Source organism: Syngnathus floridae, chromosome 16, assembly GCF_059516105.1.
Source record: "Syngnathus floridae isolate MCC-2025c chromosome 16, RoL_Sflo_1.0, whole genome shotgun sequence".
NCBI lineage: Eukaryota > Metazoa > Chordata > Actinopteri > Syngnathiformes > Syngnathidae > Syngnathus > Syngnathus floridae.
The window spans coordinates 7,608,309-7,635,247 of record NC_142428.1 but is presented as its reverse complement, the minus strand read 5'-3'; the positions used below and the strand labels follow the sequence as shown (position 1 = coordinate 7,635,247).

The 26,939-nt window shown below is 39.1% G+C and overlaps 2 protein-coding genes and 1 non-coding gene across 4 annotated transcripts in view; all 3 read right to left on the bottom strand.

Annotated features, from left to right (window-relative positions):
- arhgef10 (Rho guanine nucleotide exchange factor 10) overlaps positions 1-22,687 on the bottom strand; it is a 28,382-nt gene extending 5,695 nt beyond the window's left edge. The window contains exons 1-27 of one of the 2 annotated variants that reach the window (XM_088401243.1): positions 22,540-22,687; positions 17,926-18,032; positions 16,157-16,447; positions 15,117-15,440; positions 14,079-14,115; positions 13,895-13,983; positions 13,641-13,697; positions 13,196-13,374; positions 12,643-12,759; positions 11,555-11,666; positions 11,203-11,315; positions 11,051-11,128; positions 10,787-10,966; positions 10,459-10,575; positions 10,272-10,364; positions 9,858-10,028; positions 9,295-9,440; positions 8,578-8,756; positions 7,214-7,329; positions 6,667-6,794; positions 5,666-5,766; positions 5,447-5,568; positions 5,149-5,235; positions 4,512-4,732; positions 4,215-4,372; positions 1,689-1,831; positions 663-837 (exon numbers count right to left, since the gene is read on the bottom strand). In XM_088401243.1, the coding sequence (XP_088257369.1) occupies positions 663-837; positions 1,689-1,831; positions 4,215-4,372; positions 4,512-4,732; positions 5,149-5,235; positions 5,447-5,568; positions 5,666-5,766; positions 6,667-6,794; positions 7,214-7,329; positions 8,578-8,756; positions 9,295-9,440; positions 9,858-10,028; positions 10,272-10,364; positions 10,459-10,575; positions 10,787-10,966; positions 11,051-11,128; positions 11,203-11,315; positions 11,555-11,666; positions 12,643-12,759; positions 13,196-13,374; positions 13,641-13,697; positions 13,895-13,983; positions 14,079-14,115; positions 15,117-15,440; positions 16,157-16,447; positions 17,926-17,962 (3,571 nt within the window). In that variant the 5' untranslated portion in view covers positions 17,963-18,032; positions 22,540-22,687. The remainder of the gene's footprint in view (positions 1-662; positions 838-1,688; positions 1,832-4,214; positions 4,373-4,511; positions 4,733-5,148; positions 5,236-5,446; positions 5,569-5,665; positions 5,767-6,666; positions 6,795-7,213; positions 7,330-8,577; positions 8,757-9,294; positions 9,441-9,857; positions 10,029-10,271; positions 10,365-10,458; positions 10,576-10,786; positions 10,967-11,050; positions 11,129-11,202; positions 11,316-11,554; positions 11,667-12,642; positions 12,760-13,195; positions 13,375-13,640; positions 13,698-13,894; positions 13,984-14,078; positions 14,116-15,116; positions 15,441-16,156; positions 16,448-17,925; positions 18,033-22,539) is intronic. The other variant, XM_088401244.1, reaches the window with a different exon arrangement.
- On the bottom strand, positions 17,806-17,879 carry trnai-aau (transfer RNA isoleucine (anticodon AAU)). Its single transcript has one exon. It is a non-coding gene; the product is annotated as a tRNA-Ile (tRNA).
- A 660-nt stretch (positions 22,688-23,347) lies between the features above and the next one.
- cln8 (CLN8 transmembrane ER and ERGIC protein) lies at positions 23,348-26,741 on the bottom strand. The gene is made up of 3 exons (XM_088356386.1): positions 26,656-26,741; positions 25,739-26,344; positions 23,348-24,882 (listed from the first exon to the last, which is right to left on the bottom strand). Exons 1-3 carry the CDS (start codon positions 26,722-26,724, stop codon positions 24,556-24,558), a joined length of 1,002 nt encoding a protein of 333 aa, XP_088212512.1. The 5' UTR covers positions 26,725-26,741; the 3' UTR covers positions 23,348-24,555.
- Between the last annotated feature and the right edge of the window lie 198 nt (positions 26,742-26,939).

Genomic DNA, 26,939 nt, shown 5'->3' with positions numbered 1-26,939 from the left:
TACACAAGCACAGAGTCAAAGAGATGGTAGAATGACATAAGGCATTTAAATTGCTGTTGAACGAATGAACAGAAACCTGCGCTCACATCAAAACAAACCCCAGAAGGTTTTTATATTGCTGATTCTTTTGTAAGACAGAGAGCTACTTAAACCCTAAAGGTTCATATGTTTCTATTTTTTAAGGATAGGGAAATGTCCCTTTTAGACAAAAGCCGCAGTTGGAAATGTAAATTAATTCCTCGTTAGGATCCCCAAGCAAACTAGTCCTTTCGGTCAAAAAAGTACAAACCAGGATTTCAATGAAGGTATGAACTTGCTTTTCTCTGCATACAATTGCAAAGAATACAGAGATTTCATCATCTCTGAATAGAGTGCTAATGAAAGGTTACTTCTTCAGTGTTTAGGCTAGAAGAAGCCATAGAAAGAGGACAAACCTGCCATGGAAGCCGAATAAGCACCTCCACAGATGTATAATTACTGACAGGCACCCAGAAAGAGAAATTTGAGGTCACTGTCCATGATTTCGGTTGCTATTGAAAAACGATACTGTATGTGTGAAAATGATGGGTATTTGAAAATAAGCTCTTTTTCTAATACTTTGGCACTAAAAATGATATCTGAGTGCAGATAGTAACAGTCGACCGTAAAGGATGTTATCTTACCGGGCAATAAATTGTTGACAGGCGTTGCAATATTGATATCCTGCAGATGCTCCAGGGTCTCGGTGTGAAAGAGGCGCAAGGTGGAACCTGAGCTGAAGGCAATCCAGATGCCCACACCAGCCGCCACCATGTGGGACACCACCATACCCTCCTCCTGATGGGCCTCCAATTGCCTCTGGGTGGGGAAAACAGGACAGGTAAGAAGGCAGTTAGGAGGTGCAAACGAACATTTAGCATATGTGTAATAATAACAGTCATGAATTTATCATAAAAGAGAGAAATAATATTTTTCAGGACCTGTCAATCAGCACAGGAAAAATCAAAAGTGAGTGTAAAAGACTAGTAAGATTTAAATGTGTAAAATTGAATTCACATTGAGGAAAGCAATAAACTTGGCATCCTCCAAGCCAAACGTTACATAAGATCACCACACTGCACTACAAGTAGGTGGAGTTAAATTTAGTCGAACGCTGCTCATTCACAAGCACCTCGGAGCAATAAGCTACTAAAAACTTGATTATAATCAAGCATGAAATGTGTTCAATGTGTGTTTAATTGATGAGAGTAGTAAACATGAACAATCTATAACTTGTATGTATGTGTTACTAGGTTAAGTCTAATTCCTTAGTGGGGAACAAAATAGGAGCAAGATAGGCAGGTGGTCCAACGTAATGAGCTTAATGAGGCTAAACAGATTATGAGTGACTGCGTGTCGAGGAGACGGGAGTATTTCTGGTCTTGTGGCAGGTGCTTCCATTTCTGAAATGAGAGTGGAACACGTACAGGGAAGGCCATAATCTAAGTCATATTCCAGGATATGGGAAAAGGGTATTGTCACATGAAGTTTGTGGCTTTCCTTTTTCCTTATCTTTGTCTAACTAACATTTTAGAGGAGCATATTTTCCCACAGACAATATGATGATCATCACTTGAGTGCGCTTCCTGTGTGATTTGCACAGGCAGACTGAGGGACAGATAAGAGGAAAATGAGCTGTGGCCTCTTGAAGTTACTTGTGCAGTACTAACCTCCACAGAGTGAGTCTGTGTGCTAATGATGAAGACCTGCCCACCGGATGAAGCCCAGAGGTGCTCTTCCACAGCCAGCATAGCTTTGATCGGCAAGACTCCCAGCTTCACCACCTTGGGCTTATCGCTGATCCATAACCCATCTGTCGTGGATAGTGACAAATCAGTATTGCATAAAAAAAAATAAAAAAATAAAAAGTTATGCACATTTATTATAACATTTGTACTTGTACTACTGCACGGCCCATTGCGGTCTCACAACAAAGGCCATTCTTGAACTTTATTGACGACATGTTGACACTGTGCTTTTATAAATGTCACCTACAAAGGTCATTTGCATCATGAACACTTGTAATACTGGTGGAGAGGCCATTGATGGTTTTCTTCGCCCTCACTATGAATATAGATGTGCTGTGAAGCATTAGTCATTGCCAAGCTCCATCCTGCTCGCACCTCCTACACACTCAGCTCTCCATGTGCCTGGCACCCACAGTGGCAGCTCGGCACAGATCAAACACTGCGTGCAGACCACATACAGGGAGGACACATTTTTAATAAAAAATGCTTAAATTAAACTAAGGCCAGTTTTGTTTTTCAGTATGCTCGTGCAGGAATCCACAGTGATTCCATGGAAGAACTTGCATGGCCTACATTGTCATATCAGCAACCCCCATCAAACACAGGATGGATTAAACAGATATTGTGAGCTCTGTTATTCACAGTAAATGCCCTCCGACCTTATAAAAGGTCAATCAGCGTGATAGTCTTCTTCAATTAACCTCACAGTTCTTCTTTCCTCTTAATTCACATTGGTGACTAATTTTTAGAATGGGTGTCACCAAGTCAAAAAGAAAAATTAAAGAAAAAGAAAAATGTGTGCCGTTAAACCTTTGAATATATATTATTTTCCATAATAAATAAATAAATACATATATAAATACAAAAGTAAATAGATAAATAAATAAACAATGTGCCCAGAGTTCTGATGTCTCATGCAATACTGTGCTGATGTCTTGTTTGAACTTGTGCATGACAACAGTCAAAAAGAAAAATTAAAGAAAAAGAAAAATGTGTGCCGTTAGACCTTTGAATATATACTATTATTTTCATAAATAAATAAATAAATAAATAAATAAATAAATAAATAAATAATGTGCCCAGAGTTCTGATGTCTCATGCAATACTGTGCCGATGTCTTGTTTGAACTTATGCATGTCAACAATTTAAAATTTTGACCAAACACAAGAGGCATTGCCATTTAAAAAGCAGCGTCCAAACTGAAGTTCACTTCCTCCAGATGCCACACTGATTTGCCTAATCTCAACCAGGAAGTGAAGGAGGCCTCATCGACAGTGTTTGTTCAAGAGGAGGCACAAAGGCAGCTATTGAAAAAGAGAAGGAAAGGAGGCGAGGTACCACGCTGCGAGAGATTTCTCACAGGAGAGCAGTACAGTAATGACTGAGGTGATATCACACATTTCATGGAGCCTAAATGGAATTAGCATTCCAGCAACGCCCTTGGACTATTATTGTAATAATTGTGCCAGCATAAAGAGAAAATGGAAAAGGCTTGAGCCATGCAAAGGCAAAACAATACAGAAGTGCTAACTTGCAGTCTTATGTAAGTCCTTGGCCCCCCTCATGACAATGCAACCAACTCCAAAGCAAGAAAATTTAAGGACCCCAAGCAGCAACACTGTCACTTCAGCACTTTTTTGATGTCTTGTCCCAGTTCATTGTTTGATCAGCAGTGTGACAGCTCTCCATCGAGGAATGCTGGCTGCTTGTGTTCTTGTTTCTATACAGTAGCTAGCTGTCCTTAATGATGCAATGAAGCGGGTTGAGGAAAGAAAAATAGCTTTGATTGATGAATAATTGATCAATTGGTCATTAGGAATTCTTAACTTTGAATTAGCTAGGCTACCTAGAAGCAAGAACTATTTGGGAGCACACTTTTTTTTCTTCACTAGTTCGCTGTGCAAAAGAAGACTGAAAATTGACAATTTAAGTGAGAATGTCAAAAATATTGCATTCCCAGAAATTGCCTATGTACCCTAGAGCGTCTGCTTTCACCTATTGGAATGGACAAAAAAAAGAATCTCATGACGAGCTCATATTTCTCAAAACGAGTGAAACAGAGAGAATGTATCAAAGCCAAGCAGCAGATGGAACTAAGCACAGGATAGCACACAGTGTGAGAAGAGAATCCAGCCTGAATCCTTTCCTCTCTCTCTGTACGTCTAGAAGCGAGGACATTAAATAGGTCACCGCTTTCAGAATGACTTCTCCCAGACAAGCAAGCAAATGGAAACAGGGCCACAGCGTAAGAGAAACGTTGACCCGTGATCACTCGATGAACAGCGAGCCTCACATTTCCTACAGCAAGAGCCGTCGTTGCAGATCCTCCAACGTAGCAACACTGCACCGATTCATGTTTCACAATTAGAGTGACTTAACCATAATTGGCCTTATTAGGGCCATTTGAGTGGGTCAACAAACATTAAGCCCTCCCACTGAGAGACATACCTTGTGATCTGGAGTAGATGGCCACAGAGCCGCTGACCAGGCCAGCATACAAACAGCCTTTCATGTAGGACAAGCTGGTGACGGTGGATTTGTCTGGGGTGAAGAACTGCTGCAGCCGCACTTTCTTGGACCGCTGGCTGCTTTTATAGACAATAATGCTAAAAAAAAAAAAAAAAAAAAGTTAATTTTTGTTTGTACATAATATGCATAGTAATGCCACAAACCAATAAGCTCTTTCTTTCCGAATTACACATTACATTTATGTATTTAGGATTTCTGATCTTATGCTTCCATTACCTGCCCTCCTCCATGCCCAGGCAAACAGTGGGTGTAGCGCCCGTTTTTGGCAGCTGGTTGCTTTGTAGGACTTTGTCGTCATTCTCCCGAGGCTCCTCTGCTGGGACGAAAGCCATGCACAGGATACGGGACTCCACATTAAAGCACTCCGTCACCTTTGGGCTGCAGCTTTGCATGGCAACAATGGCTATTTGGCCCATCTGGTTGGTGCAACTTGCAACCTGGAGAGTGCAACGTGTTAATTATTAGCAGCATGGGTGTTTTAACTGTAACCAATCATGAAAGTAAAAACAAATACTGCTGTGATAAATAAACTGTTACATTAGCAGTGCTAAGAAAAGTTCTGATAGCCAATATTTATTTGAGAAAAACAATAGTATAAAGAAGACATTTTCAGAACGATGACAATCTCACTTAAGGGTTGATAAAAAGCGACGTGAAATAACCTTATAACAACAACATATGATGTGAAATAACAAAAGAAAATGAAAACATCTTGATTTTGAAAAACATTTGAGTCTGATGACCTGGTACATGTGCTTAATTGAAGCTGCTTTAAGTAAAGGGATGTGAAACTAGAAGCTGACTGACCACCACGGTAATTGTTATCTAAAAAAATAGCAAAACGACATCTTACCCAGACACAACCATGACCCACGACCGGAGTGTCTGCAGTGCTCTCGGTGTTGATGTAGGGCTCCGGGTTGTGGACCGCACACTCCACCTGACAAAGAGAAGAAAAGAAACATGGAATATTACAGCACTGCAGGAATGAAATGTAAAAAAAAAAAAAAAAGAAGAAGAGCACTCAGTAGAATTTAGACCTCTACTGAGAAGAAAAATATTATATCAATGACATAATTGCAATTACTGTCTGTGTGTAGCTAGCATTGTGCACAAAGCTACAAAAAAAAAAAAAAAAAAAAGAGTCTCACCTTGAACTCTTGTAGTTTAGACATCACCACTGGCATCTGTTTGAGTAAGAGAGGATGTTTCTGCTTTTTAAGTTGAGTTCCATCATCTTCTGCAAACAACCAGCCCTGAAGGTTGTCCTCCTCTAATATAAAATAGACACACAGGATGCTTAATTTCATGTACGTATGTAATAATTGTACACACAACTAAGCATTTTAAAGCTTTGTCGTGGACAGTACCTAGAGCCAGTTTAGCCATTTGCAAGTTGCTGATCCATGATTGTTTAATGGCTGGGTTGAGAGTATTGAACACTGCGCTAAAGTATGTAGCTTTGCCTAACCTGCTGACAAAGAAAGGACAAAAAAAGATGAGCTGTTTGATCAGGATGAAGATCATTATTAAAACGATATGAGAAACATCCTTTTGTCATTATTGTCGCATACTGAAACATTTTTTTACAGCTGTTTGTCACGCACAGATTTGAATGTTTTGCCCCATGCAATTTAATAGCCCATCAATAACACTGGAAAACATTTGCTTGATGTTTACGCTAGGAAGACATTTTCATGCATCCACTCAAATATATTAAAATGATATCTGTCTGGGCTGATGCTACCGGAGGGGTTAACGCGAATCTTTCGACGCTGATTGAAAAATGCGGACTGACAGAAGCTGAAGAATTCGATGAAGGTTATTACTTTGAGCGTGCGTGTGCATGTTGGATGGTGCTGTCAGTACATAATATAAAAACATGAGTTTATACACTGAGGGATCACGGAAAAAAACATGCACTACTTTCCGAGCATAATCTCACAAGATACGGGCAGGAATGATAAGAATGTTAAAGTAAAAACCCGAAAGATAAGACAGTTAAGGAGAATGAAGAAAAGGAATATACCAATGAGGTACACCCTTGGGGGACCACATTAAGGCTTTTTCGTACATATGACATGAACATTTATGTTGGGAAACAGCTGCAGCACTGATTAGCCTTTAAAAATATGCACATTTCCTCCCTTGTGAGTCATACTTCCGATTAGGGCTAATGGAAGAACACGTTCAGCCGAGTGTGTTCTAAATTCTCGTATGGAGTTAGAATGGATACAGAAAAAAAAGAGTAAAGATGGAGTAAAAGCAAAGTGACCATGCAGCTACTCCAAATGAGTCAAACTGCTGAGGAATGCAGTTCATCAAAATTATTGCGAAAACAACAACAGCTACAAAATAACAAAAAACAGACTTGTCTTGTTTGCCAGGCAGCTGGAGTTGGATTCTACAACGGTCAGCTGCCCGAATCTCTTCTTCCTTCTTCAGAATCAGCCTCTGGAGACCCGATACCCAGTCCTGGGCCACTGTGGGGTTCACATTCTACAACAGACAAAATGGATGTTGGAAAGTCAGAAGCACAGAGAGTAGAGTGATAACATCAAGGGAAAAATGAAACATTCCTAAAAATATTAAATGCTCACTAAAAACTTGTGCGTGTTAAAAAAAAACAAAAAACATCAACCTTTTTTTAAGCATTGCCCACCTAAAAAACTTACACAGGTAATATTTTTGTTTGAATAAAACAAACAAACACAATGAACTAGCATTGGACCTCCTGGTTTAATAAATTCTATTTTACTGACACCAATGCCTTTCAAACCATGCAGCAATTAGCAAAACTATAATTAGAATCTGTGTCATTAAGCATATTAAATTTTATGTCAAGGGACTTTTTTTTAATCAGTATGTCCCACTTTACCTATTCAACTGAGACATGTTTTAGATTCATTCCCAGTTACCTGGTAGTTGCCTTTGAGGCTGCTGATCATGCTGGAGATTTGGTTGACCAGGCTGAGGTCATGAATTAGGTTCTGCAGATCCTGGTACAGCTGACCTGGGCCCATGTAGAGTTTATCTACATAGACAAATAGAAGCATGTTTAACTGAGTCTGCAAAAGGTGACACATTCAGGAAATTGTGAAAGAGGGCATTCCCAGCACAAAGGCAGCATAAAGAGAAATGAGTCCATTTGAACTGTTCGGTACAAAAGAAGCCGTATATGATTTTCATGGCTCATCTGTCAGAATAAACAGAAAAGAGGTTGAATTCAGGTCAGGAATTCAGGCAGAAAGGCTGAATAAACCCTCCATGAATGATATATGGCGTATCATGTCAGAAGCGTCTTCTATAACGGACCATTTGAATTCAGTCAAGGCAGGTGGCTGCCAAACCAATGTGTTGTTCTGCTGAACATTTGTTCCTTTTATCCGGACCACTTTTGGTCACTTAAATATATACATAAGAGTTTTTGTTGTTGTTTTGTGATGCCAATTTTGATACATTAAAAATGAATTATATTTCACATTCCACACAGCCAAACACAAGATTGAGTATTTTAATTAAGATCTCAAATTTGAGGTATAAATTGTATTTATGTAACAAACTCCCCTCATTAAATTGACCATTCACTGCTGAATTGCGGTGACTGTGAAATGAGTGACCGACTCATGAATGACTCTTTGTGAGAGAGCCAGCATTTTCAAACAAAACTAGCCAAGAGGAACATCCTCAAAATGTTCACAGGAGACCCACTGCCAGCAATTAGATAAACTTTGACAGATTTATGGTGTTCATTTGTTATTGTTATTTGTATGTCTGATTTGAAAACAATGGGGACCCCGACAAATTAGTAGAGGTTTAAAAAAATGTTTACGTATATTTTTCGAATATGCACTTTATAGATTAAACAGCAGACATTTTAGTTTAGTGCCCTTTAAAAATGGCAGAGTGGCCATCTGTGACAGGAATGAGCCAAGTCTTTCCACTGACATCATTGGATGGGACAGCTAACAGTCTTGAGAACTGAAAGGGGAAACTATGCGCTCAGTTGGCAGGACAGACAGTTGCTAAGTTTTGGATGCATCTGTAAATTCCAGGCGAACGACAACAGTGGGAGATAACTTAAAGAATTTCTTCTGAAACTCCTCAGTCAAGGCCCATAGACTTATGCGTAAGTCTTTGGGCCAGGAAACAAAGAGGCTATTTTAGCCTCTCTCCGAATCAATCCATCACAGGTAATTACTTGACCAGAAGTTGTTGGCTAAGTGTCCAAACACTCAAATATTCATAGCCTTAATATTCTGGAGCAGACAAGCAGACATACTTGGCTTTGCGTTGAGGACCACTTTCTCCCCAGAATGGGAGGCAGGGTAACGGGTGGTGTCAGGAATGTCCTCACTGGATCCAAACTCCAGCGATTCTACGAAGCTCAAAGGAACACTCCACTTTAGAAGGAAGCGTTGGTCTAATGGAGCACTGCCACTACTACTGCCGTCCTGGCACCTGACAACAAAAGATCATGGTTAAAAAATACATACATACATACATACATACATACATACATACATACATACAAACATACATACATACCGTATTTTCCGGACTATAAGGCGCACCTAGAAACCTCAAATTTTCTCAAAAGCCGACAGTGCGCCTTATAGTCCGGTGCGCCTTATAGTCCGGAAAATACGGTACATACATACATACATACTCCATACCAACATATAAATAAATAAATAAATAAATAAATAAATAAATAAATAAATAACAATAATAAAGCTCAAAGGTTGAGTTCTGAGGAGTTGTCACAAATCATAGGAGTAGGATGAACGCAAAACTCCATGGTAGAGTGGCTACTAAAATTTTAGCATAACTGAAAGACACTTAAACCAAAACACAATACTAGATGAAAGGAAAACAAACACATTCCAAGGAAAATGTAATTACAAAGGGAACACAGTACACTGGTACCCATGGACAGTGAAAGATGCAATTTAAGTGGGAGCGTTGACATGATTTACAGTCGGTTGTGGTTACTGACCGAATATTGGGCGTGGCGCACATGAGAACATCGTTGAGTAGGAAAAGGCGGCGCTCCTTTGTTTTCATGACTTCACCACGCTCATTGTAGACTGTCTCCACCATGTCGTCTGAGCGGATCAGGTAGCGGCTACCGTTACTCAGGAGCTGACAGGATAAAAGTTCAAGAAAGACTGTTCTTGAGGATTTTTTTTTTCTTTGATATTACCGCACATTGGTAATAAGCAAACCAAATTTCATTCCTGCTCATTTGTGAAACTTATATAAAATAAAATCAAAACAAAGTGATGGCAACTAGAACTCATGAAAAACACATTTCTGAGATGTATGTCTAAATCTGAGACCGATAATTACACATTTAATTAAGTTGGTGTTGTTTGCAATTGTTGTACTCAGCCATACAGTTAAAAAAAAACAAAGACTGTTCTAAGCAGTACGACTGCTCCCAATGGAATCAAATAAAATAAATAAATAAAAAAGTCAAACTCATTTAAAGACATAACCACTATCCAAAAAATTAGAACACAACTCTTTATATCCAAATAGTGGACACCAAGTACAGACCTTGTTGAGGTAACGTTCATTCATAGCCTTTGCTATGTGACGTATCTCGCAGCGCTGGTCAGCTTCTCTCTTCTTTTCATTGAGCTTCTCAGCCAGGGTCTCCAGTTCTGTTAAGGCCATCTGCAAGGGCAGGCGGTCTGCATGGCCCACTGGTGTGTTTTTGAGCATGTCCTGGTGAGAAACAAGACCAACACACTCTTAGATGCGAGTCCAAAAGACCCAAGTATATATGTAACTGAGATCCATTTTTACATAATGTGCATTTTGATGTTCATTCTTCTGATAGTAGAAGCTTGCCAATGTGCCACAATCATTTCAAAAGAAGAATTTATTTTGCATGCATAGACCCTGTGCCTGGTATTCATGAGTCAAACACTCCATCTGCTGGTGAATAAGAGTGAACAAGACACATACCTGGAGGAGCAGAATGAACTGTGGAAACCTCTGGATTGGTTTCATCATCAGGCCATACAAAGTCATCCTGTCACTGCTTGTTTCTTGACGATGCTGGAATAAATCATACAAAATAAATGATAAATATCTAACAATCAATTAATATTTATGATGTCAAATTTACTATATATATATGTTAATATCTAACCTTTAGGAATTCCAGGAAGCCAGGTTTTGAAGCACATGTTTTTCTCACCACTGACATTGCTGTACTAAAGTTGTTCACGTACTCACTGTAGGCATCCAGCACCATAGACTTTGAGAACTGTTGAAAAAGAAAAAATGCATTATAACAGCAAAGAAGTATTTCTTCCTTTTTCCTGTCTCTCCCTTTCCTGGTGGGAAATTCTTGCAACTAAGGGTGGAAGACCCAGAGAATATTCTTTTGAAAGAACAGTGCTCTCAAAATTATAAGAGCAAATCAGTTGATGCAGTATTTTGTGAAAAGCTTTTGTCTTTCTTCAATCCAAGCTTACCGAGGCAACAAAGACATCTCCGATCATGGCCAAGTTGTCCCACTCAGCCACTCGACTCGCCAGAGCGATCTGGAACAAGAAGTGGCACTGCAGGATCTCTCGCACTCTATAGAAGGTCATCTTCAGTTTCCTGTCACTCAGTAACCTTGGTTCAATCTGGGACAAGGGCTTTTCATAATGCTGACGAAGCAAAAAAAAAACAAATTAAATGTATTACACTGCAGAACACAACATAGACTAGTCACTGTTTCTGTAGTGGTCTACCTCTAAAATTCTCTTCAATGCATCAAGATAGTTCTTCTCACTCTCCAGTATGGAGCCCAATATACAGCGTCTCACCAGCTGTGGGGAACAGATTTCATTTTAAAATCGGTAGTTTGACTAAAATAGGAACTAGCAAATGAAAATGTGCTTACCTGCTGCTGTGAAAGCCCTTCCGGGGCTGGACCCAAAATTGGCTCAACGTTAAAACAATCGACCTCAATGAAGAACTCGGACTCCTCATCTTCAAAACAGGTAGACTTCCTCTCTAAATCATAAATTATGACAAAAAAACAGAGCAATATGATTCATAACAATGAAATGATAAGAAAGGACAAAAATGATGGATTGTAATTAAAATTTATCTGGTCAACTCAATTTTGTTGTTGTATTATCAAATCAACAGTCTCTGGGAAATTGCATCATCTTGAAAAAATGTGTTATTATGACAGCTCTAAGGATTTAGATTTACAATGGAACGAGCTGAAAATGATACAACTGACATACCATTATAGAAAGACTTGGTTTTGATGAAAGAACGGCCCTTCTTAACTGCAGCTTTGGTTTTCTCAAGTCCATCTTTGGTCCCTTCTTTAGCTGCTTTCACCAACTTTTGCATCTTAAAAGTGGGAGGAGAAAATCATAGTCAGTCTATATTCAATTCCTTTCCCAACTGCTGAATGACCTTCAAAAGTTAAGTCAATGTAGCCAAAGTGCTACTGAGCATAATGAAGCACACACACAGTATGAGAGTTGTTAAAATTTGAATGACGACAAGTTAAACAGCAGAGAAGTAACTAGGACATCAGAGTGTGACAAAAAGCTGCTATTTGATATGCAGTGCTTCAAAATTAGTTCCTGCAGTAGTTTTGGTGTGTGTGTTTATTATCTTTGTGAAAATTGGGGTCAAAGGTCCTACAGCAGGGGTTTTCAACGGGTTTTGTCCAAGGGACCACCAATATAACCAAAAAGCAACTCGGCTGCTTTGGCGGAATATTATTTTATTTTGCACCGAAGGAGGATAGACCTATAGAGGCTATTTATTTGTATCTGTATGTCTATTTTGGGAATCTCGGCTACATTTGACATAATTTGGACGGGTAAAAATTAGCTGGAAAATAAATCAAGTCTAAATAATAAATTTGATTTAGAAAAAATTACAATTATTTTCCAATTTCGCGGACCACCTACAATGCCGCCACAAACCACTAAAGGCCCGCGGACCACCGGTTGACAATCCCTGTCCTATAAATATTATTTTTCCCAGTGAGTCATACTGTTGCATTTTCTGGTATTGGGTAGTCGTTAATTGACTGGTGGCCCAGTTTATCGTAAAATAAGGCCACACATCATTCTGTGAACTGTTTGAACCTTCAGTGGGACTTATAACCACGAGACAGACCAGTGCAGTCGGCAAAGAGGCAAACCAGTATCACCACCATCACCAGTACCACCACCATGAAACATTAGTACGGGATAGGCGTACGACAGTGTCAGTGAGAAAAGCTCACGGTCAAGTAGGCCAGACCAAGAGTAAAAAAAAAGGTTGAAACTAGTGGAACACAGGCAGGTGAAGCGAGCTGCAGCTAGTTTACCTTCTGCTCGTGTTTCTGTTTGAGCTGCTGCAGCTCGACAGTTCCGACTGTGTTTGCCATTAGATCTTTCATCTTTTTCTCATAGTGCTCTTTCAAGCGGCTCAGATCTTGAGAGAGCTAAACAAAAGCAAAGCAAGCATTATTGGTTACGCTTGTCAAGTGTGCTTGGAGTGATTTCTACAGCAAATCCGCTATGTATGTGCATTGTCCTGAAATATTTGCTCATTTTAGGTTTGGTTTAACGTAAGAAATGTGTGGTAATGTCACATTGACATTATTGCATGCTAGCACAGTATACCTAATTTAGAATTCATTTTATAGTATTGATGGGTTTATTTGGCAATTCCTTATCACATTTAATAATACAAGAAATAAACATTTAGTCACTTAAGCTAACCTTGTGATGTCTGAAAGAATAAAATAATTCCTATAAATAAATAAAAAAAAGTATATTATTCAGATTTTTAAAGGCTATTTTATACTGCCATTTTCTTCCTGCTGGATCAGTAACAAGAAACAAATGAAACAAAAGATCTGTAATTTTGGTACCCACATGGGTTTTCTTCTGGGCAGGCGTCCCCCTCATGAAGGCGTTGGGCAGGCCATTCTCAGAATGCCCTTCCCCATCGCTCGCCTCGTCGTAGCTTTCGAACTCACTGGAGCTCCAGCCATTGTCGAGAGAACCTCCGTCCTCACCGAGCTCCACGTCGTCATAAATCATCTCATCTGGTTCTGTGTGAGCAGAGAAAGAAATGAGGATATGTAAAAACACATCTGATAAATTTAAGATAGGATATGAAACATCAAGGTGGATTATAGCTGAACTAAAACTAAATATGCATTATTAATAACAATTTTTCTGTTAGGCATCTAACTAGTTTCAGTTTTTCTTTTCGGATAAAACAAAAATTAGATAACAAAATGAAACTAAAATAACAGAAGTGGGGTATTGTTACTGAAATTTTACTATGCCAAAAAAAAAAGAGGAGATGAAATACCTGTGTTGGAATCAGAGTTCTCCCTGGGCACATCATCATAAATCACCTCATCGGGATCTAAAATCATAAAGAACAAATCAAGAACTGCAAAGTGACGCCACTAATTCAGAGCCATGCCACGATGCACACAGAGCTTTGCTTCCTCAATAAAAATAGGAAGGAGGTCCCAGAGCTCAGACAGATGTTGAAAAAAAGTAAACCAGTCTGAAGGAAGGCACTGTGTCAAAGGTCAATGAAATCTTTGCAATTCTTACTTTCCATCCATGAAGTATTGGCAGGATCCGATGCCCACTTCGCCAAAGCATCCTCCTCTCTAATAGGTGGAAACTCTTCACTGAAAACGCTTCAAGATATTAAAACAAATCCATCTGTTAGTATTTTCTGCAAGGGATTCGTTCGAGAGTTACTGTGTGAAATGGCAACGTGTCAAACACACACCTGTCAGCGGAAATGTTGCCAGTCCGAATCACTGTAACTGTGGGGAAAGAAATTTGGGAAATGTGATAAATTTCTCACACATTTATTTCAAGCATAGCTGCTCTTCAATAATGCAAAATATTCACCCCCCCTCGGTCAGTACATACATAAAGGAGATACAGATCCAACCGTGCTGCACTGAAAACTCTGTACTTTCAAAATTGTACCGCTAGATGTCACTAAATCTCACATTCCTGGAATTACTGACAGAAAGTGCCTTTGTCTTTGCCTGGCAGCAAAGTGAGGGGAAAACGGAAGGGACATTTTCAGACAACTGAAAGTAGGGGTGGCAAATTGGCTGAGTAAGATCACGTTCCACTTTGAGGCAAAAAAGCTTAAAATTAGTGTTTTGGTTTGAGAAAAGTGCCCGTCGACTCTTTCCACAGCTGTGTTTCCACATATTCCATTGGGTCACCTACATGATAAGATAAACAATGTTTTCTTCAATTAAATATGGTAAGGAATACATGATATATGTTGTTAGAAATGTTCACAGAGCTTTAACTGTCTTATAATAATTATGTCAAATATTTGAATCTGCTGTAACTTTAAATTACTTTCAACATAATCAGGCTCTACACTGCCAGACTTTGAGGAAAGAGCAAAATTGCCAAAACATATTATGGTCAGGGGCTAAAATTAGTATACATTTCCTCGTGGCAAGGCTTTAGGAAAAACAAGCGAGAAAATGGAAAAGTAGGCCGGAAAGAACGCTGATCAAGCACTTGTGTGTCATGACCTTGGATATGTGGGTCTTTGTGCAGGCTGAGAGGAATTTAACTCCAGTCAAAAAAAGAAATGACCTTTGGCAGTAGCAAGATGAAGAGGAAAGTGTTGGCAATATCTTTGGCATGGCATGAAACACTTGAAATCCCAAAGTAATGCTTTCACTTGACATATTTCCTCCAATAATCAAAATACATCTTTGATCATACAATGTTTGAGGGGCTCTGAGATCTTGCCTGACTATTAGAAATCTAAGAAAAAAAATGATTTTACCATCCTCATCCGCAGAGAAGTGTCGAATGATCACAGGTGTAGTGTAAGCAGGCGTGATAAGCGGTACGCCCGATGGAGTTGCATAGCCGCAAGGCACAGGTACGGAATAGCCTGAGGTGATGCCACCGGGGCTGCTGTGGGAACCCGAGGCTTCTCCAACTTGTTCCTTGGGCTCTCCTGGTTCGGAAGGAGAAAGGGAGCAATCGAGCTGCTCATGCTGCTGCGGCTCAAGAGGACTGATGTCAATCACAGAGTAAGGGTTGACTTTGGAGGAGCTCTTTGGGACACTTTGGACATGGCTGGACACTTCCTGCTGTTCATTTCCTGGTGACAGATGAAGTTGGCAAAAATAATCAAAATAAATGTAGATCAATTGCATGTGTTGGCTTTGTCTGATTTTGGTCAGGTTAACATTCAGGGGTTGCATAGTAAACATGAAAATATAACTTTTTTTTAAATCTTTGTCTTTTTAAAATGTCCCAAATATCTCTTTTACACAAACTGGACATTTAAATATGAGCATACAATGAAAATATTAGTTTCAGAGAGGCCTTAATCAAACAATCACTTCATAGTGTATTTATGGGTTAGGCTAATGTTGGTTTACAAATGACTAACTATAATGTATGCATTTTTATATCATTGCCTACAACAATATGCATAGTGACAATGAATACTTCTTGGACAGTATTATTGAATACAAGTTATTCTCTTTAGTGTGAGGCCATCATTCCAGCAATACGTATTACTATTAAAGAAATTGTACTGCGTTAGATGCAAGTAAGAGGTGTTGAGTCTTCGTTAAGGCCCTACTTTGCATTTCGCACATTCCTTCATTAGAAATACGACCAAGTAACTGCTGCTGCTGCTGTCAAGTGTTTTGGAGGAATACCAGACCCAGTCCACCAGCAGGCAGTCATCCAGTGATACAAGGTGTCATGAGAGAAACACACCACCCCACTTGAGGATTAGTCAAATAATGTAAACAAAACACATAAACACGAGTGGCCATAAGACTCATAAGATAATGACTTACAAACCTGCATCTGTTTCTAGAACGTCCTCAGGTGGAGGGGGCAGTGGTAGATCGAGCTCCTTTTGATCAGCCCTGTCAGCTTCAGATGATTCTGCTGAAGGTGGGCTGTCAGGGAAGATGGAAGGTATTTGGGGAGCCATATTGGTGATATCACCCTCTGCCGGATGACAAACAAGGTCCCCGGAACTCTGATCCTCATTGCTGGGCTTCGGTGGTGGCTTGTCAACTTCTGGAATGTCATCCCCACTGTCATCGAAATCAAAGGCTTCCCCTTCATCTTCATCGTCATCCAAAACTGCATAATGAATAAAACAAATTCAAATGATTCAAGGTTAAGCATGGAAATCTGAAAAAAATGGTATGTTTTGTCAGCTTTGCTAAATACATGTGAAAATAATCAAAAATAACTCCTGCCTTAGGGTGTGGTCCCTCTATTTCTGTCCATTTAAGAGCTTATAATTAAGTGTGGGGTAGACAAGAACGGTGTATTTTCTCAACCCAAAAATAATAAAAAAAGCTTATTAGCTTTTTGCACTCCGGAGCTAAGACGATATGGCGCTCTATGACCGAGTTAATGATTCACAGAATCACAAAAAAGCATCACGCTCGGCAGCAGACTGGAAGCCCACGACAACTGTCATTCCAGTTTCCACATTACGACTAGGCCACAGCTGTGAGAGGAGAGGAATGGATTCCGAGACAGTTTCATATAACTCATAAAAAAGCCGTTTGGGTACAAATACAGCTGTACCCCAAAGCAACTCACAAATTCAGCTGTTTACGCTTTGTACGATTTTGGTCTTCAATAGACTACTGTTACCCAGCTTCTCCTACCTCCCCATGAAATGTTTCAATCTATTCTTTCACCAATCATTGTCAGACACATGACCCTAAACATTTTTTTTTACAGCTGAGTAGCTATTTTGTTTTTAGTAGGTGGCTGATATCATCTTCTTTCCATGCGATTACCATATGAAGAGTTAAAGCTAGCCATGCCTCCAGGCCACTATTTATGAACAAGTAAATCTCAACTCACAGCAAGAATCTTTGAAGTTTTCACATAGTCATGCATGCATTTTTAAATTACTGCTGTGCCTCACACTTGGACAAGTAGTTGTTCCACCCTGAAGTCAGGATGTTTAAATACCAGCTGTGACTAGTGCCGCAGGTCAAAACTGTGACCCCGTATCAATCATATTCAAAGTGCTTGACAAATAGCAAACCTGCAAACCTTTTTCCATCTGTTTGCTCCTCATGTTGTATGTGGGATATAGACAAAGCACATGTCGTGGTACACCAAGTTTGACGAACAAATATTCTTTCATTCATTTGCAACACTGCATGTATTGTTCTCGGTCATTTGTCGTGACTCCTAAACTTCTAATAAATACTATGCTGTAATGTTACGTAATGACGTTTAACACACTCATTGGCAGTGCACATGGCTATATTTCAGACTAGAGTGCGACTAGTGTGAAAAACAAACACAGATAGTCTGGGGACAGTAGATAAAAACAGTGGAGTTGAAATTTTGAAAAAATATTGGCTCATGGAAATTCTGATTGGGTAGTCATTTTCGAGAGCGGTGACTAACAGGAAAAGGACCCAAGCAGCACAAGTGAATGTTGACATTACATTACTCTACAAAAGAGATGGCCCGTACGGGGATCGAACCCGCGACCTTGGCGTTATTAGCACCACGCTCTAACCAACTGAGCTAACCGGCCATGGAAGACAACTTAAAAGGGTGTCAGGTTTTGGTGTTGACCTTACTTTCAGCAGGCGGGGGAGGAAATTCTTCCATATCCATCTTTAAGGCTCTTCTCCTGTACAAGCTCGTCTGGCAGCATGCAGGGAATCAACTATGCTCAGAAACATTCCTAAAGGAAATGAGAAGAAAGAAAAGCAGACTTGTAATCGGGAGGCAAAACGGATATTTGCAGACCAAAGAAATTTCCAGGAATGGTTATGAGAAGCATTGCATTCCTCACCATCATAACTTGAAGTAAAGCGTTCCATTAAAGTCATTGAACAAAAAATAATAATAAAATAAGAATAATAAGTTTCCTGCTATTTTAAGGAATAGCTTGCAAGGCCATGACATCACCATGTGGTAGCATAAAGCCGTCATTGTAGAGGTATGTATGCTGCACATTTTATTCACACGATCTCGACAGCACAACACAAGTCCCCAACTGTCCATTTATGTGCAAAACAAAGCGACATGGTGGGGACACAGCCACCAAGATAAGTCATTGTGAGTCTGAAAGCTTGTTTTGTCTTCAAGTAATGTGAAATCCTCCGCTTTTGGGTCCTCTCCACCCCATGTGCAGGGCACAAAGCCAGAAGGGAGAATGAACACGGGGCCGGTGTCTGCAGAGAGTAGGATGACGAGTGGACGATGCTAATGCTAACATTTGCAGGTATGCATAGCCTGAGGATAAGCAGTTTGGATAATGTAGAGAAATTTCAAAGCAAGACAGGGCAAGTTTATTATTGTCCTTGGTGTGATTTGTTTCCAACACTAATAAAATGACATCTTACTTTGAGCAATATGAACCCAATGCCCTGAAAGAAAAGTAAATATAATTTAATAATACTTTAATAATAATAAATAATAAATTAAATCGTATGTCTTAAACAATAACAATAAATAAAGTAATTAACATAAATAATATGTATTTATTTTTACAATGCAAGATTGCTGTTAACACCTGCAGCATAGTTACATTTGGCAATTTTTTCCATTGAATTCTTAGGATCAATAATTTATGAGCCTGGTCGATACCCAATTGATGCTCATGAGAGCATCAGTATATCAATACCATGGAAACATCCACTAAGCCTCACTTTGGTGTGAAGATGAAGCGTCAAGTCCTAGCAACATCTCAACAGGGTGACTCATCTAGCTATTCATTGCCTGGGACAGGGAGCGAGGGAAGGAAGGGTGGGCAAAGGAAGCAATGACATGTTTGTCTGTTATTCATGAAACTGAGAGAATTCAAGAGAAACTAGAGGAGCCAACTCAGATTTTGAGTACCACGTCAGAGCAAGACAGAGATACTCTTCAGAGATGACGAGTAGGGCAAAATAGATAAGACATATGAGATAAGACAGCTGCCTTCATCCCCTGAGGGAAAACAGACAATATCAATACCTGTTTTGTCTCTGATTTTGTGATGCTTAACTTCCTTGTCAGAGAGAAAAAAAAAAAATCAGCATTCCAGATGTCAATTGTTTAAACATAAGCCCTAGCTGTGTATCAACACTATTCATAGGGACAAAAAAAGTCAAAAGTTAAAGAATGAAAGGACCGAAAGACAACACCAAAATCCACCCTGGAGTTGATGACAGACTCGGTGTAGCACGTTATAACATGTTAGAATCCCTGAGCTGCTTCAGACAAGAAAATATCTGGCCTGTTGATGTCATGAATTTGAATTTCCCCCCAGTATCACTATCTATCTATCTATCTATCTATCTATCTATCTATCTATCTATCTATCTATCTATCTATCTATCTATCTATCTATCTATCTATCTATCTATCTATCTATCTATCTATCTATCTATCTATCTATCTATCTTTTTCTGATTTCTCTGAATCTTACGTCTTCAACTTAATTTACCAGTTCTAGGTTTTAGGGTTTAGCGATTATTGTTCTCAAGGTTCATAAAGTTTGGTATGGAAGAATGCTCAAGGACATTCTCCAACTGATTTTTTATGGGGGTGTACTTAATGGGAAGTAGTACTCCACATATGGGCCGAAAGCCCTAGAACCAAGCCTAGGGAATGGGTGGTGTAAGGAGTTGACAACATTTGTTGCCTTTTCCGAATTTTTATGGCTCGTTTAATGGAGTGCCGTCTGAATCACCGACATTGACCGGGATTAAAGTAATCGGGCTGAGGAAAATTGTCAGCCTACATTGGTCATTTAAAGAGCCAAATCCATGAATTGCATTTTTACTAAAAGCCAGAGTTGACAATTTTCTTACTAAAAGTAACTCATTCGAGTCGACTGAAGTTTGCAAGTGGAAACTGTCCAAACCGAGCAGCCTTAATGAGCCCTTTCTGTGTTTCTGACCTGGACTGCAGTCAGAGTGGTTTAGACAAATGTGCTCAGAATACAAGTATGTACAAAGCAAGCAATTAACTACACTCACAAATTACCCCGTCAACTAAAAATGATTACTTGGAACAGCGAGAACAACAACCTCCAACCTGCTTTCTAAATATCCCTTAAAAGTCGTGAGTCATACCGAGATAAACCATCTGTGCCAAATGCTTCACTTCCCACCCTGACCTTAAGCAGGGTGGGAAGCTTGGTGAGTGCAGCGGAGCAAAAAAGTTTGGGGGTTTCTAAAAATACCCATGGACCTACATGTGAACGATCAACATGGAGAGAATCGGCACGGTGTTCACCTGACAGTGACTGTATATTTGTGGATTTCATTGATGCGGATGGTAGAATGTAAAGTTAAATAGTCAGGGCCTGTAGTATTTTCTTTTGGTGGGATATTTTATATACATTGAGGATTTGAACGTCACATTTTGATGAATACCTTCAAATAGATAATGACTACTATAAAAATTCATCTGTGTTTATGTCATCATAGAGTCAATGGGAGAGAAAATCAAAAAAGAAAAAAAAAAGATTAGGCAATTATATAAGAATGTTGGAACTGCTCCCTGCCTAACCAGTAAACCACATCAAAAACTTAACACAGCATCACAAGCACGCCATTTAGTTGTGAGCATTGGAAAAATCGCTTGCTCTGAAAAGGTTTTGTTAAATGTTTTGATATTTATTCCCATTTTAACATAAAAAGACCAGTGGACAAGATTATTTAATTTTATTAACCACCAGCATAATTGGCAGGTAATTTGCATGAGAATTATTAATAAAGTAATTTCAACCTGAGTGTTTTGTTAAGTGTGTTGTAATTCTTTATCATTTCTACATTTTGATCAAAGAAGATCAGAAACTTTGTTTTGAGACCTGTTTAAAATCTACATAATAGGAGCACTAGACTTTGCTTCTTAGTGCTGTTTTTTTCCCGATGCACCCAATTGGAAGTAGACCAATTTCCCAGGGTGTGTTTGACCCTTTTACGATACCACTGTAAGCACTTCCTTAGCTCTCCTAAACTCGCCCAGGCTTTACTGTGGTAAACATTTCCATGAAACAATCTCATCGTTACTTGATGGCATAGCGATACATGCCATTTTGCTGCAGATCTGATTGACAGCAAACATTTATAGACTCAACCTTAAGATCAATGTCTCACAACATATGTGGCACAAGCCATTCAATGACAGATTTGTCCCTGATGATGTTGTCAATAACAAAAAGGTTGCTATGATTTATGAGCTGTCAATCAGAACATTCACGACTCAGTTGAGAGCTCACAGAGGGAACCTGCAGAAAAATTGTACCTGTATTCCCAAAGAGCCCACTCAATGTTGACAGAGGGGGGGAAGGAAAAGTATTTGTAGTCACAGCCAAGCCACCATGGTGATTTGTTAAACAAATTAACAGTGGAGACTCTGACAACTGCCTGGTGTGAAGATGATTGGCAAAAGACTGCAGACAAATCAACTATAGACAGTTATATTTATACCATTCTTGAGAGGATATTTTATGAAGACATATACTGATAAAATGGGGAATTGTAAGATTTTTTTTTTTTTTTAAATACATTTGACTACCTGTAAAGACATGCATTCCAGCTGACTGGAGCTAGGCAGCCTGCTCACTCAGGAATGCTATGCATGACTACTTGAATTGGTGGTTGGCTTGGCTGTGCCAACTTAGAAAGACTTTAAATGGAAAAGACCCCCACACTTCATCCCTAAATTTAGGAACAGCACATGCCAACTTGATTTATTTTGCTTCAATAAATCCTGGTTTGCATTCATAAAGTTTAGAGTAACTACTATCAAAACTGACATGATGGTAAAAGTCCACTTTGAATTTACAGTAGTAAATCTCATAGGGTGAGTTAAAATGCAACATTTGAGAGCCAATTCAAACGGGGGGGAAATGTCTAGGTAAAGTACAGTAAAATTATATTTTCCTACTTCCATTGTTTTATTTGTGAAAGTAGCAAACGAATTACTTGGAGGGATCTGCAAAAACAACTGTCTACTATTCGGACACGTTGACACTGAGTTACGTTATTGGACAGCGTTGGCAACTTGACAACCTGAGGCGCCACGTTCAGTTGTGACCCAGCAACCCAGCACCAAAATTGTGCATTGAAAACGGAGCGGAATCACTTTACACGTTTACAAACACTTATATTTAAAGTTTGCAAAACAGTTCAGGTTTTTGGGAGTACTGTACACAACTTTGTCATGAACAATAAAACGCGTTCTGGACTCACCATTTCAAGATTTTAATTAAGTAATAGCGTTGATCCTTTTGTTGTAATCCTCGACCTGTTAAAAGAAAAGTTGCACATTAGTGATGGAAGACACCAATCCACTTTCTTCCTTCTTAACTAGGATTCCCTTCGATGCAAACTGGCTCCATCCTGGGAAAACCCTCATGTCCAGTGCTAGCGTCTGATTGGTCAATGGGTAAGCTTGGAACGCGTCTATTGGTGAATCCGTCGCGTCAATCAATTTGCCATCGTCTTCCTCTTCGGGAGGACTGGAATGTGCTCACGTGACTTGTGAGGTGGCTGCCCAAAACACAGCTGTCCAGAGAAGATTTTGTATGGATGATTTTCTAAAAAAAAGAAAAGGTTGCATGCTTTCTAATCGTTCTATTTCCAGTGTTTGTGTTGGTAATTAGCATTTTATTAGATTGACTTTCATTTGCACACAAGATCCAAGAGTTTTGCCAAAAAATTTGCAGATTTACAAGATTTTCCTATTTAATGTGTTTGTTCTAGTTTGCAATTTGCCGAAAGGCTTGTTCATAATTTTGCCACTATTATGCTGCCAAAACATTAGATACACATCTCAATATGATGCAGCGCTGTGTCGTGGGATATATTAAGTCTGCAGTGGGAAATGATCAATTTTCAATTCAAATTGTTTCGAGACTTTTTCAGCCACAAAATAATTATGCTTAAGTGACTGACAATCAAACAGTCTTACAATTGATGACAGAAGTGACATTTTCTCTCTCTTTTCTGGTTCTTTGTGGAGCCATATGAAAAAAGGTAATAGTCATCACTCACTGTATGAAGTTGATCTTGTTTTATTTTTTTTGCATGATACAGGGCACAAGCTTTAAAAGTCAAATAATATTCAAAAACTCTCACATAGACACACCAAATACAAGTGACCAAGTAGCAATTGCAAAATATTTAACCTGTGTGCAAGAAAGAAAAAAAAACATAACAGAAGAAGGGATTGGATTAGAACCCAACGGCTACTTGCAAAGTTATGTTTTTAAACTTAATTAAATGAATAATGATATGTTTAAAACGCACAGTACATTACCATGTATGAAGTGCTTTACCGGAGCTACACAAATTTCTGAAGGGGCAATAGCACCCCCTAGCCACCCTTTAAGTACCGTGCCTATATGTACATTATCCACCTGTTGCCATTCAATACAACATTGAATGTCACCTTGAGCAAACATGCAATCCACCCGGCCTTGTTAACGGAAATGTTATTTGCTAGCTTAAGTTCAAATGAACACATTTTAATAACACTAAAAGATTATTTGAGAACATGACATAAACGTAACAGGCAAATCTTCACCCACCCAATAATACAATTTCAGAACTTTTCCATCTGTAATGTGAAAGACAATAGTTAGGTCAATAGGTCAAGATTTAGATACTGTATGTCATATACAGAAAGTCAAAGTAGACGTTAGGCTTGTACTTTGTATAAAAAAGTTCCAAAGAAAAATTCTGGTTTGTCTACCTATGATACTGAGGGTATTTAAAACATAAGAAAATATTTGAAAATACATTTGACTTTTTATATACTTATCACAGAGGTTTAGCAGTTTCTAATACAATGCGGCGTTTGAGGAAGCATAGTGCACTCTGCTCCCATTCATGTTTTAACACAGCCAGCACTGGCGCACCAGCTCAATCGGAGCGTCAAGTGTGCGTGCTGGCACTCCGTTTTCATTTCACTCTGAATTTCCTAATGGCAAATTTCAGCAACGCACTATTTCCCAACGGTGGGTGACGAAATCATTTACAGTCGAGTGGCAAAATGGCCGCTCCCTGAAATCGATAAAAACAGGTGGATTTGGCTGCTACATACGTATTTCACAATATCAAGCAGAATACCGTGTTTTAGACTAGACTAGCGGGTATATGAAAATTATTTGTGTTCATTTACAAAATACAAATGTGCGAAACGAGTTAATGGGAAGAAGATAAAGTTAATAAAACAACCAGGTAACCAACTTTTCCGGGTACTTCTCAGCTTACATGAGGTTTGGCAGCAACATCAGGCTGATCCTCTTTGGTGTTGTTTCCAGGTGCCGGCTTATTGCCAAAGTTCCAATCGACGGGGTTGAACAGCTGCATGGTCTTCTTGTAGGTCCAAAACGGATTCATGACAACAGTGAGCAGGGCCAGGCCGATGTAGAAGATGAGACGTAATGGCAGGGGGAAGTTGTTGTTGATCGCTCCCCAGTTTTTCAAGCTTACCCACCAAAGGTAGTATGTGAGAACGATGCGACAATGGAACATGTGGATCATCATCCATTGGTTGGCTTTCCAAAACAGACTTCTGGCCCATCCAGCCTGGCATAGAAACAGAGAGAGTAGTTTTTAATGTACTAATGTCACAATAGTCAGGGTTCATCTCATCTCATGACTCTGGTTCATTAGTGAAAGGAGATTTTGAATTGCTCCACTTTCTTCTACATCTCTTCAAACAACAATCAATTGTATGCAGGAGGGGAGATTTTATTGGTTTAATATTTTTGTATTACTGTTAAAGTTTTATGACGTGTTCTGTAAAGTGCTTTGTTAGAGCTGCAACTGTTGTGCAAATGTTGTATCAATAAGATTGACTTGAGTTATTGAAAACCATAACCAAATTCACACAAGCTAAAAAAAAAAAAAAAAAAAAAAAGGAACATTACAAAAGATGAAAGAGGAAATGCAAAATTGGTTGGAACTGCTTTGTGATGTTTCTTCCCTTTATTCATGAATAAATTATACACTTGTGTTGATGTGAAGACTTTCACATGTTTTATTTAACTACTAAAGTGAAATAACTTTTCTGTTTTACAGAAATGAAACTTGTCGACATTTCTATTACCTGTATATTAAAAATATAGTACAAAATATTACTATTTCAACACCATTGTTTTGCATAGAAATGCAATTTAATTGCTGCAGCTTATTTCCAATGTTTTTGTTTTCACTATAATTGAGATTGGACATTTTCTATTACCTGTCTATTAAAAATATAGTACAAAATATTACTATTTCAACACCATTGTTTTGCATAGAAATGAAATTGCTGCAGCTTATTTCCAATGTTTTTGTTTTCGCTATAATTGAGATTGGACATTTTCATACCATTTCATTTCCAATCTGTCCTAAAGAGATAAACTTTGAACAAAACAGAGGAAATGTAATATTGTTTTACCTTCAGCAGCATCCAGGATATGCACGTGAATGGTGTGCTCATTTCCAGAAGTAGCACCACCATTGGCACAAAGTGGCCCATAGAATCTGACATCACTCCTCCTCCATATCCTGCCAAGGCGAAGAAATGGTGCGTTGCCAGGGCAAAATCAAGTGACCGAAACACCAAATTATAGGTGTGGAATGCTGCATTTTCAAATATAAAGAACCCTGTGGCTGTGAGGAGATTAAACCATGACCAGTCCTCCTGCCCTTTCACTATGTCTCTGCTCAACCCAGAGTCCTGAGTAAGTGCTCTCAAACCAGCAACTGAACTCTGGATGCCAAATACTGCGCGGGTAGCGGCAAGGTTCCAGAAAACCTTCTCTTTGGCTTGCAAGCAATTGTACGTATGGGTCAGTGATGAAGACAGGAGGTGAGCGAGGAGGAATATCGATGCATAGAAAGCAAAACCCAAGGCAATCAGTTGGAATCGAAGATCCCATGGAAAGGATTCTTCAGTGGGCTGGGAGGTGGCATCAGATGGAGGTAGCTGCTGTCCAGGATCCATGGTTGTGAGAAGAGGTATTAGCTCAGCAGTTTGATAGAGACATATCGTGCAATACACCTGCAAGACAAGAGAAAACATGTATTTTTTCATAGTGGGTTTTAATTGTTAGCTTCTGCAAGGTGACAATGTTTTATTTAATGTGCCCTATGTGAATTGGATCAAATATTGTAGCTAGAAATTACGATAATTGCAATCAAGAATCAATCGTCAACTTTAAAGACAGAAACTCCGAAACAGTCCAAGTGAAGCATCAAGCTAGCCGCGTGCAAAACACTGCAGAAGAAAAATAATTTTAAAAACTCGCAAAATATCACATGGCACCCAAGAAATAAACTCAAGAAATATGTGAAAAGAGTTTGGCTACTTACTGTACATAAATCGGAATACTCTTCGCAGTCGTATTTACATCTCTCGTCACACGACTTCAATTTGGTCATGTGATCTACAAACCGGATGTCACGCCTACTTTAAAATTTCGTACACCTCATTGGACAAAATCTCTGCACGCCCCAAACTCAAGTATAACATTTACAGCCACGATCGTGTACAAATATAAATATATAAGTCCCTCTTTACAACCAGTCCATACTAGAGAGTCTCGATAATTAATTAGTTTCACATTCTACCCTTGCATGTTTGAATATTTGGGAGG